General features: G+C 43.6%; 1 protein-coding gene across 1 annotated transcript; it reads right to left on the bottom strand.

The window, feature by feature from the left end:
• Window positions 1-217: 217 nt before the first annotated feature.
• LOC108707361 (C-C motif chemokine 19) lies at window positions 218-9,395 on the bottom strand. The gene is made up of 4 exons (XM_018244641.2): window positions 9,228-9,395; window positions 6,003-6,129; window positions 4,666-4,753; window positions 218-2,030 (listed from the first exon to the last, which is right to left on the bottom strand). Exons 1-4 carry the CDS (start codon window positions 9,286-9,288, stop codon window positions 2,013-2,015), a joined length of 294 nt encoding a protein of 97 aa, XP_018100130.1. The 5' UTR covers window positions 9,289-9,395; the 3' UTR covers window positions 218-2,012.
• Between the last annotated feature and the right edge of the window lie 5,596 nt (window positions 9,396-14,991).

Genomic DNA, 14,991 nt, shown 5'->3' with positions numbered 1-14,991 from the left:
TTCCTTGACTGTACTAGAGGTCTAATAAATCCCTTTACCAAGTAGGTATTACTCACAGTGCTCCCACATTATACTGACCCTCCTCATAGAGACAACGTCATTGTTTACCAGGAGAGTTAATTTGGCAAATGGGCGCCATAGTTCTACCTGTAGTATCACACCCTCCCCACTTATAACAAAATAAAACTAATTGGAAAAAAACCCCAAAAAGCAACAATGAGATATAAAATTCACCTTTATTCAAAAAAATTCACAGTTTCAAAATTCCCAAAGTCCCAGACAGTCTTACGAATACAATAATACAGAATGATTCCGGGCAGGTATGGAGACACGGAGGAGCTGCCTGTAGCAGAGGGTGTAAGTGGAGTAATTAAGGGTATGAGTAGATAGCATTACTCCATAGTATCGACATGGAATTTGCATTGACAAAGAAATTCAACATGGTTTTGTGGGATTTTAATAATCATTTGCTCATAACCATTTCAGAGCACAAAGAGCTGGGTGCTTGGCAGTTTGTATTCATGGGGTACACAAAGCTCGGACAGAGTGGAGGCATTTAAGAGGGGCACATAGGAGCAACCCCTCCACCAACCTTCCCTGTACCTTAGTGTTCTTGTACTTGAGTCTGGGGTTCAAGAAAATGACCCCCTTTAGTCAGTATCAGCAGATTTCTGTCTTGATTGGATTAACAGAAAGGGAGGAGAGGATCATTACCTCCGTAAATTCAGTAATTATGTTTCCATTAGATACAGTCACTTAGACCCTCTGAAAATCAATGGCTTTCAGACGTGGGGTCCAACATTTGGCAAGAGTCTTCCTTAACTAAATATAGATCAAACCATTCTTGTACCTGTCACTCAAATATAGTTCCAAGAATATATATAGGACTCCACCCAAAATCTTAGTTTAAGACATCTTCAGGCTGGTCCTCCAAGTCTACTGTATTTAAAGTCTATCTATTGCATTATGTTGCTTAAATTATGTGCCAAGTTATTGTTGTTGGACCCCCCTGGGGTAATCCCATAATCTGGAAACCACTGATCTTGATTGAAACTGATGGCAAAAAGCCTGGAATGCTAAAAAAAAGAGCTTTGGATTTGATACTGTAGAAAATGTCTCAATTGGTTTAAGGCTCCAGTTGGATCAGGACCAACCCACCTTACCAGTTTAAGCTTGATGTAGAGTTCTAGAAGAGGGTGAGCCTAATTTAGACCAAGAGGAAACATTCTAGCACTGGTGTCAACACCTTGATGTGAAATTTCTGACCACAAGAAGATGTTGTTTTAACTCCAAGAAGATCCCTCAACTACAGATGGAGAAGGACACACCCATGTTCCTAAGTGAAATGAATGCTGCTCCATCTGTATGATGTTTCCCTTCCCAGCTCAGTCTATGGGGGTTACCTGAGTAGGTCACCCCAGGGAATTCAAGGCTTTCCAGTTGTGATGCTGGATTTAGCTCTGCCCACAGCTGATTGGCCACATATAGGACATTCTAAACATAGATTGGACCAGGGCCCCACAATAACTGTTTCCAGTCTCAACCCCCAGGTAGAAGTTTGTTAGGTCCAGTCAAGAGGTTCTGCAGGGGCCACAGGCTCATGATCCCTGATCTAAGCAACATTCCAGACTCTTTAGGCACCAGTTCATAGAATCTCCATGTCCCCAGCCTGCTGGGTACAGAACAATCTCATATTTATAGATACACAGCTCTAGCATACATACAGCTCACACTCATAGGGAAGTGAACATGTCCATGTTAATATATTTCTAAATTCTCAGATTTAAAGTGACAAAACAATTAATGTAAAATAATGTCAAGGAGAACAACGAAAAAACAAATCTATTTAATGTATAAAATATGCATTGGTTGCTGCTTATAATATGGACTCCCTGTCTGACCAGGAGGATAAGCTGGAACTGCCTGCAGACTGCTGAGTGGAACCCCGAGATTCCTCGCTTGCTCCCCCATCCTCTGTCAGGCTGTCTTTCCCTCTGTCCTCAATGGCAGTGTTACTTATGATGTTTAATCTAGAAAATAAGGAAAAATATATACATATTATAGAGTCAGGGATAAGGTCACAGTCTAGACAATGCTTCATCCAAAATATCAAACCCCTTAAGAACATTAAAGGTCACATCTTCTATGTACCTGGAAAAATGAATACCTATGCTGCCATAGTTTTATGGGATCTCTCTGTACAGACTATGAGCAAACTTAGGGACTGTTCCTGCTGAATTGTGCTTAGTACAGGAGATACCTATGTGCCATAGTTTTATGGGATCTCTCTGTACAGACTATGAGCAAACTTAGGGACTGTTCCTGCTGAATTGTGCTTAGTACAGGGAATACCTATGCTGCCATAGTTTTATGGGATCTCTCTGTACAGACTATGAGCAGACTTAGGGACTGTTCCTGCTGAATTGTGCTTAGTACAGAGGAATACCTATGCTGCCATAGTTTTATGGGATCTCTCTGTACAGACTATGAGCAAACTTAGGGGACTGTTCCTGCTGAATTGTGCTTAGTACAGGGAATACCTATGCTGCCATCGTTTTATGGGATCTCTCTGTACAGACTATGAGCAAACTTAGGGACTGTTCCTGCTGAATTGTGCTTAGTACAGGGAATACCTATGCTGACATAGTTTTATGGGATCTCTCTGTACAGACTATGAGCAAACTTAGGGACTGTTCCTGCTGAATTGTGCTTAGTACAGGGGAATACCTATGTGCCATAGTTGTATGGGATCTCTCTGTACAGACTATGAGCAAACTTAGGGACTGTTCCTGCTGAATTGTGCTTAGTACAGGGAATACCTATGCTGCCATAGTTTTATGGGATCTCTCTGTACAGACTATGAGCAAACTTAGGGACTGTTCCTGCTGAATTGTGCTTAGTACAGGGGAATACCTATGTGCCATAGTTGTATGGGATCTCTCTGTACAGACTATGAGCAAACTTAGGGGCTGTTCCTGCTGAATTGTGCTTAATACAGGGAATACCTATGCTGTCATAGTTTTATGGGATCTCTCTGTACAGACTATGAGCAAACTTAGGGGCTGTTCCTGCTGAATTGTGCTTAGTACAGGGAATACCTATGCTCAGGGCTGATCCTATCAAATGTGGGGCCCAATTGGGACCATGTTGGCGGGGCCCCTAGACAAAGTGTTGCTGGCTATTGACACACCAAGTATTTAGGAAAATAAGGGCATACAGGCACAAAATAGAAAGGAAAGGGGCAGACAAGGTAAGAGAGTGAGGGGGATGAAATAGGGGCACATAATAGGGGCACACAGGGTAAGAGAGAGAGGGAGGAAATAGGAGAGTGGACTGGGCCAATTAGTTTGGGGCAGGCTGGGCTGATTCAGTTTGGGAGCAGGCTTGGTTGGATTGGGGGCAGGCAGGGCCTATCAAGGTTGGAGGAAAGCTGGGACTATGAGAGTTGGGGGCAGGCTAGACCTATGGAGTTGGGGGATAGACTGGCTTATCAGAGTTGGGGGTGGGCTGGACCTATGGATTTGAGGGATGGGCTGGACTCTCAAAGTTGGGGGCAGGCCAGGCAGCATCATGTGCTGAGGGAAATATTATCTGTGCTGCCCTGTGGTGCGGGGCCCCCAGAGGTCCCAATTGGTCCAATAGGCCTAAGGCCGGCCCTGCCTATGCTGCCATAGTTTTATGGGATCTCTCTGTACAGACTATGAGCAAACTTAGGGGCTGTTCCTGCTGAATTGTGCTTAGTACAGAGGAATACCTATGCTGCCATAGTTTTATGGGATCTCTCTGTACAGACTATGATCAAACTTTAGGGTTGCCACCTTTCCCTGTGGCTCCAGCCGGACAGGGGGTGGTCCCGTGACGTCAGTGGGCGTTCCCGTGACGTCAGTGGGCGTTCCCGTGACGTCAGTGGGCGTTCCCGTGACGTCAGTGGGTGGTCCCGTGACGTCACGGGGCGGAGCTATGACGTCGCGATCGCCGATTGGCCGATCGCGGCGTCAATCAAGCTAATCCCGCCCGGTTTTCCTTATTTGGAAAACCGGGCAGGAAGCATTGAACCGGGCAGCCCTTCAAAATACCGGGCTGTCCGGTTCAAAACCGGACAGGTGGCAACCCTATCAAACTTAGGGACTGTTCCTGCTGAATTGTGCTTAGTACAGGGAATACCTATGCTGCCATAGTTTTATGGGATCTCTCTGTACAGACTATGAGCAAACTTAGGGACTGTTCCTGCTGAATTGTGCTTAGTACAGGGAATACCTATGCTGCCATAGTTTTATGGGATCTCTCTGTACAGACTATGAGCAAACTTAGGGACTGTTCCTGCTGAATTGTGCTTAGTACAGGGAATACCTATGCTGCCATAGTTTTATGGGATCTCTCTGTAAAGACTATGAGCAAACTTAGGGGACTATTCCTGCTGAATTGTGCTTAGTACAGGGAATACCTATGCTGCCATAGTTTTATGGGATCTCTCTGTACAGACTATGATCAAACTTAGGGGCTGTTCCTGCTGAATTGTGCTTAGTACACTCACTGTATGTATTTTTAACTGCAAGGCACACAGTCCTGCATTAGAAGAATCCCAAGCAATTTGGAGAGTAGATCCCATTCCTGGGTTGGCCTTTATTAGGAATTCACATAGAAATATAATTGATATCAACTCACCTTTTTTCTGTCTATTCTGGCAAGGATCGTCTGTACCCAGGGCTCGTGGGGAGGAATACAGAGCTGTATGTTTCTCCGAGTGATTAACCTGCGGTGGGAAAGAGAAAACAAGAGACTGTAAGTGATAATACGACATTATTGAACCATATAAAAACTGTTTATGTTTCACACGACTGCAAGAGACTAAAACAGAGGGACAGAAGGTGATTTAGAAATGAATAGTAAAATATTAATTTAGGCAATGAAGAAGGGGGGGAGGAGGTCGGATTTGGGGGTTAATACTACGGCAAGGTCTGATTGGTAAAGTAGTTTTGCCATAAAAGGGTCATAAGAACAGAAACACTGGAAAGTTTTGTGGATTAATACAGGGTATTATTATGAAATGTAATGTTATTATGTACCACTTAATGCTGGGAGTTGCTGTGCCATTTAATGCTGGGAGTTGCTGTGCCACTTAATGCTGGGAGTTGCTGTGACATTTAATGCTGGGAGTTGCTGTATAATTTAATGCAGGGAGTTGCTGTGACATTTAATGCTGGGAGTTGCTGTATAATTTAATGCAGGGAGTTGCTGTGACACTTAATGCTGGGAGTTGCTGTGCCACTTAATTCTGGGAGTTGCTGTATAATTTAATGCTGGGAGTTGCTGTATCATTTAATGCTGGGAGTTGCTGTGCCACTTAATTCTGGGAGTTGCTGTGTCATTTAATTCTGGGAGTTGCTGTGTCACTTAATGCTGGGAGTTGCTGTGCCACTTAATGCTGGGAGTTGCTGTATAATTTAATGCTGGGAGTTGCTGTGTCACTTAATGCTGGGAGTTGCTGTGCCATTTAATGCTGGGAGTTGCTGTGCCACTTAATGCTGGGAGTTGCTGTATAATTTAATGCTGGGAGTTGCTGTGTCATTTCATGCTGGGAGTCACTGTACATTCTATGCAGGGAGTATTTATTCCATTTAAAATGATAAGACACTGTTTGTTTTTTTAGCTGACACCCCCGCATGGGCCTTTGTGTTGCTGCTACGGAACTAATATGACTTATTTACTTGTGTGATAACACAGGGGACATGGAGGGTCACAATATCCATATTGACACTAAGCTGTAAATAAAATATTATTGTTTAATGTGATTGTCTATGAGCCATGTCCCATGTATAACACACAGGTACAGTTGGAAGGCTCAGTCCATTCCAGAGTGACCCCTAAATGTCACATTATCAGTTAGGAATGTAGTGGATGTTTTTGTGTCAGTCAGTGATTGTTTTATCTGTTATGAGAATATACAAAGTACGGGCACAAAGCCTGGCACCACTGAGCTGCTGGAGGGTACAAATACTTACACAACGGCATTGATTGAGCAGCCACTGGATTCATCTTGCCGGATGTAGCGTTTCACATTTTGCCATGGAATCGGCTTGTTGATGGTTTTCAGGCAGCAGTCCATGGGGTTGATGTTGGCACCAGACACTGCAGGATCAGAACACAGTCAGTTTGCACTTTTTTTGATTAATATGCACAAGTACCTACCCCCCCTGTCCCACTTAAATGAATGCTGGAAAATCTCCAGTTACAGGGCACGCGGTGGGCAGCAATATGGGCCGTACAGGTAAGACAAGGCACATTTAAGGCATGGAACATTTAAGGCAAGGTACAGGTAAGGCAAGGCACAGGTAAGGCAAGGCTCATTTAAGGCAAGGTACAGGTAAGGCAAGGCACATTTAAGGCAAGGTACAGGTAAGGCAAGGCACATTTAAGGCATGGAACATTTAAGGCAAGGTACAGGTAAGGCAAGGCACAGGTAAGGCAAGGCTCATTTAAGGCAAGGTACAGTTAAGGCAAGGCACATTTAAGGCAAGGTACAGGTAAGGCAAGGCACATTTAAGGCAAGGTACAGGTAAGACAAGGCACATTTAAGGCAAGGTACAGGTAAGGCAAGGCACATTTAAGGCAAGGTACAGGTAAGGCAAGGCACATTTAAGGCATGGAACATTTAAGGCAAGGTACAGGTAAGGCAAGGCACAGGTAAGGCAAGGCTCATTTAAGGCAAGGTACAGTTAAGGCAAGGCACATTTAAGGCAAGGTACAGGTAAGGCAAGGCACATTTAAGGCAAGGTACAGGTAAGACAAGGCACATTTAAGGCAAGGTACAGGTAAGGCAAGGCACATTTAAGGCAAGGTACAGGTAAGGCAAGGCACTTTAAGGCAAGGTACAGGTAAGGCAAGGCACATTTAAGGCAAGGTTCAGGTAAGGCAAGGCACATTTAAGGCAAGGTACAGGTAAGGCAAGGCACATTTAAGGCAAGGTACAGGTAAGGCAAGGCACTTTAAGGCAAGGTACAGGTAAGGCAAGGTACAGGTAAGGCAAGGCACTTTAAGGCAAGGTACAGGTAAGGCAAGGCACTTTAAGGCAAGGTACAGGTAAGGCAAGGTACAGGTAAGCCAAGGCACATTTAAGGCTATCCTCCCGCTGGTAATACAGACAGACAGGTGGCACTAGATACTCTCCTGACAGCTGGGATCCCAAACATGGAGCCATAATAAAAGATTACCCACTTGTGTGCCAAGGGACATGGAAGAACCATCAGGAATGTACTGAATACAATTTGCTACAGTTCCATTTCTTAATTATCTTAATTATCTTAATCAACCATGCAGCTTCCCACAAACCTCATACACATACAAACAGATATATATATAAATGTCTAGTATCTCTGAGCTAGAATGGCCCCATCCCAATGCAATTTATTGCACATGTATTACATTAAAATAAAGAGAAAATCATTAAAATAAAGGGGAAATAAGCCTGTGTCTGTGCAGGGAATATTTACAGTGTAAATGCAGCTAATGTGAGTGAACTGGTTATGTGAATTAGAGACACAATGGCCAATCAGCACGTGTGTAGCAGAGAAATCATCAGCATGGCAGCCAACCCTGGAATGTCTAATAACAACAGCTGGAGGCTGCATAAAGGATAAGTAAACCTATACAATAAGTGAATGTAAAACTGATGAGGGGTCTATTCTAAGCACTTTTGTCATTTACATTCATTATTTATTTTGTTTTTATTCCAAGATATTAAGGGATACATGTACTGTTAATATGAATGAATTTTGTTACAACAGCGCCACCTGCTGGTCAGTTTCCCACCAGTCTGACCAGCAAGTAGTCAAGTAATAACATAAATAATACAATAAATAATAACATAATAAACAACGTTTCACTCCTATATCTTCCATTTCAGCAGCTGCCTGGCTCGGACTTCAGCCGATTGGATTATTTTAAGAAAACAGAAGTTTTAGGAGTGACACCTGTTCATTTGGTTATTTACATCTATGCAGAGACCTGTCATCCAGAGGAACCCCATATAGTAGATCCCATACAATATTTTATCAGACCATTCAGCCCTTCATAAGGGGAAGTACAGATGAGCTGCTGCCTGATTGCTAAATCTGTTTTTGGTCTGCCCCCTAATTCTGATCACATAAAGGAATTCCTAATAGGTCAACTGAATGCTGGACACAGTTACATACTGTACTAAACTACTCTTGGAAGAGAATCCCATAACCTGACTGCCCTTACAGTAAAGAACCCCTTCCTGTGCTGATGGTGAGATCTCCTTTCCTCCCCACCAATGAATCACTCATTCCCCTCTCTTGGTAGGGAATCCCATAACCTGACTGTCCTTACAGTAAAGAACCCCTTCCTATGCTGATGGTGAGATCTCCTTTCCTCCCCACCAATGAATCACTCTTTCCCCCTCTCTTGGTAGGGAATCCCATAACCTGACTGTCCTTACAGTAAAGAACCCCTTCCTATGCTGATGGTGAGATCTCCTTTCCTCCCCACCAATGAATCACTCATTCCCCCTCTCTTGGTAGGGAAACCCATAACCTGACTGCCCTTACAGTATAGAACCCCTTATTATGCTGATGGATAAATCTTCTTTCCTCCAGATATCACTGTTACCCCTCTGGCAGTGAGTTTAAATGAGAGACCTCTTCTCTAATTATAACCTAAAACAAATTCTTAACAACTATCAGTGATTTTAAATGTATATGTAAATGTATTGTATATGTCACAGGTACTGAAAGCAATATCTATCTGTCCCTTGATATTAGGTTCACTGCTGGTTCTGACCATTGACAAAATGCTGCAGTAGTCAGCTCTCTTTCTTTCATATAACACTTCCCTTCCCACAATGCCTTGCATGTTCTGTGATAAACACACCTGTAAAAAGGGAGAATGACAGAAGCATGCAAGGCATTGTGGGAAATGCAGGGAGCAGACCACTGGTACATTGTTTCAAGACATGTAGTCAGAACCAGCAGTGCACATAATGGAAAGAGACAGGAACAGTTACTTGTAGGACACATGTTTAAAAAATAACTGCAAAGCTGCTGACACTTTCTTGCATTAGGCAGATTTATTATATAAAATATATATTATTTCAATTTCTTTGGGTAAATTTCCCCTTGCAAGGAGGCTCAGTGAATTGGAACAATGCCAGAAATGAGGGAAAGTCAAGTAAATAAAAGAAATCCGAGATGTGAGTGGCCAGTACTTACCTTGAGTCAGTGCCCAGGCGCAGGCAGCGATGAGGAAGACGAGGGGCATTTGCAGAGCCATCGTGGGGGGCAGACACAGCTGTGGGATGTGGGGATCACACTCTTTGCTCCTGATCCAGCTCTGAGCTCTGTGTCTGAGTTTCCTCTATTTATATTGTGACTCGGGACTTTCTCACTTTCACTTCTGCCTTTCCCATCACCACTGGTTCCCCGGCTCTTATTCCTGGTATCCCCCCACCTCCCCACCCAGAGCAAAAATTCCCTTCCCCTGACTGCAAGTGCAAACAGCTCACCCCCAAATAATGGCTTCTGGGTTCACTTTACACAATTCATTTCTCTTCATGAGACTGCCGGCCCCCGGGTTCCCTTGCACAATCCCCATCCCAAATGTTTCCCAATCTGGCTCTCATTAAGCAGCTCCATTATTTGTTTATTCTTATTATTCGAATTGTTTCATAAATCTGAGGTTTAAAAATCCCCTTGGGCGAGGAGCACATCTGGGCACTGACAGGTCTGTATAGGTGCCCCCCTTGCCCAGTTTGCCATTAAGTACAGGGCTACCCGGTAATTCCATTCCAAATCCATTCTAAGTTCTAACACTTATTCCTACAAGACGTTGCCTGATCCATTAAGGGGCATTGTTCTGCAGGGGCACAAGGGGGTACCTGTCCCATAGTATTGCCCTGGGAATTTCATGCCATGGGCTCTGCCAGTGAGATTTATCCGTGTGCCACAGTTATTAACCTCATTCACAGTCATTTGCTACTTTTGCCAAAACAAGCGACATTAACTCTTATAATAAATCACATCATGCCAAAGTGTGCGGTGGTACCAACCCAAACGCCCTCTAGCACCTGCTGTAATGGGTTAACCTGGTCCCTCCTGTGCACAGAGTAACAGACAGTCAGCTGGCACAGAGAGTGTTAGGGGGGTACCAGCAGAGGGGACCACCCAAGACTCCATTCTTGGAAAGGATAAGGCAGGGGACACAGAGCAACTGGGGGACAGTATTAAAGGGCATGTAAAGGAAAAAAAATAAAATCCCATTTTTACTTTCTATAAAGAAAAACAACCCTATCTCTAATATCGTGTAATTAAAAAATGTGTACCGTTTTTATAAAAATAATAAGTGAAATTCTCATTTTCTGCTGTGGATAGGAATTGTCAGACGGTCCCTAACTGCTCTGCAGGGAAACAATCATACTTATGAACAGCAGGGGAGACCCCGCCTTACTTCCCAGCCATGCGGAATTCAAGCAGCTTTGTTTGTTTCCCTGTAGAGCAGTCGGCGACTGTGTAGAGATTTGTATTGGATTTTATTTTTGCCTTTACATCCCCTTTACTGTTTTCAACTCCAACTGCAGGGACAAAGATCATGGAGCCAGATTTAAACAGATAAACTGGGATTCTATTTGGAGGATTATTTTGCTGCAGCCACTGTAAACAATACAAAAACTATAAAATCCACGTTCGATTACATGACAACACAGGACCCAGTGCAGTCTGTATATTCTGATTATTAAAGGGATACTGTCATGGGAAAAAAAATTTTTTCAAAATGAATCAGTTAATAGTGCTGCTCCAGCAGAATTCTGCACTGAAATCCATTTCTCAAAAGAGCAAACAGATTTTTTTATATTCAATTTTGAAATCTGACATGGGGCTAGACATATTGTCAATTTCCCAGCTGCCCCAAGTCATGTACTTTTGTACTCCTTGTGCTGAAACCCCCGGATATAGAGAATTTTTATTTATGTGATTTCAGTTACCTGGTGAAAAACACCTATAAAGGGAATTGGTCCCAAACGTATTCTCAAAAGTCGGAGTGGCTTTTCCATAAACAGGTTTTGCCTCATCAAATATGGCGGCTCCACGTCTCCATATGGAATAAACTATCTTTTTAGGCAGCTGGGTGCACTAATTGGCTTTACAAATTTGGAGAATAGCACTAAAAATGGCTGCAATGACTGGGAAAGCAATGGAAATGTCTGTCTGACTAGGGCATTGGTTCCCAAACTAGAGAGTCCCTGTGAATTATGGTGAGATGTGAGCTAAGGAGGCCCAACCTGTAGTAAAGGTAAAGGAGCGAGTGTTTATTTGTGTCCTGGGTACCCCTGGAATTATAACGGTGTGACTGTTACCCAAATGTTTCTATATATCTGTAACCTTGTTATGAGCTAAGGGGGCCCAGTCTGAAGGTCAGATAGGGGGAGATTTGGGGTGAGTGTTTATTTGTACCGTGGGTACCCCTGGAACTATAGCAGGGTGACTGTTACCCCAATGTTTCTATATATCTGTAACCTTGTTATGAGCTAAGGGGGCCCAGTCTGAAGGTCAGTTAGGGGGAGATTTGGGGTGAGTGTTTATTTGTACCCTGGGTACCCCTGGAACTATAGCAGGGTGACACCCCAATGTTTCTATATATCTGTAACCTGGTTATGAGCTAAGGGGGCCCAGTCTGAAGGTCAGTTAGGGGGAGATTTGGGGTGAGTGCTTATTTGTACCCTGGATACCCCTGGAACTATAGCAGGGTGACACCCCAATGTTTCTATATATCTTTAACCTTGTTATGAGCTAAGGGGCCCAGTCTGAAGGTCAGTTAGGGGGAGATTTGGGGTGAGTGCTTATTTGTACCCTGGGTACCAGACAATCAGATTTTATGAACACCCAAATCAATGCAAAAACTTCATATAACCACCCATTCTCAATATCTATAAAACGATGCAGGATATTGTGGAATGGAGTGAATGGAAGAGATCTATCACCTCTTCCAGAATTGTAGGCTCCCCTTCATCATGAATTGGTCGGTATTTTGGAATGGTTTAGAAAATGTGACAGTTCAGAAAGACTTAACTCAACTTCACCCCCTGGTCCAGGCAGAGACTGAGCAGGTTTATCCACATTGTGTAACCAAACTTGGGCCAATTGGAAATAGTTTCCTCCCAAGGTCATAGGGTGCTGACTGGGCTCTTCATTTGCAGTTGGGAAATGTTGAACGTTTAGTCTCTTCACACTTATATATTTTTAGTTTAGTTGCCTATTCAGGTCAAAACTGCTCTCCTTGGGGTCCATACACAGAGCACTTGCACCCGGCCCAATCATCTCTGCAGCCTGTGCATCTCGCCCCAGATGAAAATTCCAGTGCAGAACACAGAGCACATTACAGTCGGGAGCAGCAGAGATACTGAAAAAACAATGGATGCCAATACCTGTAGCTCAAAAATAGGGTGTTCCCAGGTTTATTGAAGTGCTCAAGACACGCAGGGAGCAGTAAAGAAGTAGTGGGTATGAGGTTAGTACAGGGCTCCCCAATATGTCCCACTATGCTCCAGAGAATGCCAACATGCCAACACCTATGGCTCCCAGTAAGAGGGCTCCGACCTCAGTGTAATACTCACCCTGGCAAATGAAGAGTTAACTGTCTCTATACCCTGTGCCCCTATCTGTGTTTAGGACATTATCCCTTCCTGCTGTTACTTGTCCTTTAAGGGGATGTGTGTTCTAAGGTACCTACCTGCAAAGGGATTGGCCCAAAACATGCCCCCCGTCTCCCTGCAATGGCACCTGCCCATCACAATGTTATAGGGCTGGCAGTGCCAGGGCACACGAATTGCTTTAACACATTCATCTGTCCTATTGCCCAATCAGCTTGTAGCATTGAGGTTGCGGCAATTCTGCACATGTTCTCAGAGAAAGGAGTTCCGGCATTGCACCGAGATACAGTTACAGTCCCAGAATTGCTTGAGGGGATTCATTCTCTGAATCTGCACTTACTGTCATAACAATTTGGGCTGAATAATTAGATTTTCTAATCTCATCATCTTTCTGGTTTGTCTGACACTTTAATTCAGTTTACAGGCTTATTCTTGGAATGACTGAAGATAAACATTCCCAAATGCTCCATCTTCTTGTCTGTATCATATCCAAACTTTCCTTTGGGTTAATGATCCAGCCCACATATTCACAACTGAGTAACGGGATAAGCCCCCTAAAGTTTGCTCATAGTCTGTACAGAGAGATCCCATAAAACTATGGCAGCATAGGTATTCCCTGTACTAAACACAATTCAGCAGGAACAGTCCCTAAGTTTGCTCATAGTCTGTACAGAGAGATCCCATAAAACTATGGCAGCATAGGTATTCCCTGTACTAAACACAATTCAGCAGGAACAGTCCCTAAGTTTGCTCATAGTCTGTACAGAGAGATCCCATAAAACTATGGCAGCATAGGTATTCCCTGTACTAAGCACAATTCAGCAGGAACAGCCCCTAAGTTTGCTCATAGTCTGTACAGAGAGATCCCATAAAACTATGACAGCATAGGTATTCCCTGTACTAAGCACAATTCAGCAGGAACAACCCCTAAGTTTGCTCATAGTCTGTACAGAGAGATCCCATAAAACTATGACAGCATAGGTATTCCTCTGTACTAAGCACAATTCAGCAGGAACAGTCCCCTAAGTTTGCTCATAGTCTGTACAGAGAGATCCCATAAAACTATGACAGCATAGGTATTCCTCTGTACTAAGCACAATTCAGCAGGAACAGTCCCCTAAGTTTGCTCATAGTCTGTACAGAGAGATCCCATAAAACTATGACAGCATAGGTATTCCTCTGTACTAAGCACAATTCAGCAGGAACAGTCCCCTAAGTTTGCTGATAGTCTGTACAGAGAGATCCCATAAATCTATGGCAGCATAGGTATCCCCTGTACTAAGCACAATTCAGCAGGAACAGTCCCCTAAGTTTGCTCATAGTCTGTACAGAGGAATCCCATAAAACTATGGCAGCATAGGTATTCCCTGTACTAAACACAATTCAGCAGGAACAGTCCCCTAAGTTTGCTGATAGTCTGTACAGAGAGATCCCATAAAACTATGGCAGCATAGGTATCCCCTGTACTAAGCACAATTCAGCAGGAACAGTCCCCTAAGTTTGCTCATAGTCTGTACAGAGAGATCCCATAAAATTATGGCAGTATAGGTATTCCCTGTACTAAGCACAATTCAGCAGGAACAGTCCCCTAAGTTTGCTCATAGTCTGTACAGAGAGATCCCATAAAACTATGGCAGCATAGGTATTCCCCTGTACTAAGCACAATTCAGCAGGCAGTGTTTGTTAGGCTCCCAAGTAAAGGTTTGGACAGGGCCCCAAGTGAAAGCCCAGTATGGGACCCTGGAATGGTGTCGTTATCCCGCCATAACAAAAAGGGGTCCAGTTCACTTCACAGAACATTGGAGAACAGGGCAACCTGCTCTACTGACCCAATGTTCTTCTATATCACTTTACTGCAATATGATCTATTTACCCAATAAATCCCACATACTGATCCGGAGTCCAATGGCTTCTGTTAATGGAGTAACTCAATATCCCTCTATCAGTGTCACATGAGCTGTGGGGATGAGCTCCTCTGAGCAAAGTGCTGACAATCGGCCACCAAAATAATGTTTTGGAAATATTTTGCTCTTTTCTAGTGGCATTAAAGGGCAATTAATGCCATTAAGTGTGTGTGTGTGTGTGAGTGTGTGTGTGTGTGTGTGTGAGTGTGTGTGTGTGTGTGTGTGTGTGTGTGTGTGTGAGTGTGTGTGAGTGTGTGTGTGTGTGAGTGTGTGTGTGTGTGTGTCTAAACGACCAACAATAGCATCACACAGGGGTCACAACAAATGTTCCTGTTGGATTCCATTCAGTTTATTTTAAATGCTACTTTTAATTCTGGCGCTAGCAAAGCTGCAGTTCAACAGAATTCACATTATAACATTATTATT

This window comes from Xenopus laevis, chromosome 1S (assembly GCF_017654675.1).
Source record: "Xenopus laevis strain J_2021 chromosome 1S, Xenopus_laevis_v10.1, whole genome shotgun sequence".
NCBI classification, from domain to species: Eukaryota; Metazoa; Chordata; class Amphibia; order Anura; family Pipidae; genus Xenopus; species Xenopus laevis.
The sequence above is the reverse complement of the archived record's forward strand: the minus strand, read 5'-3'. Positions and strand labels throughout refer to the sequence as shown.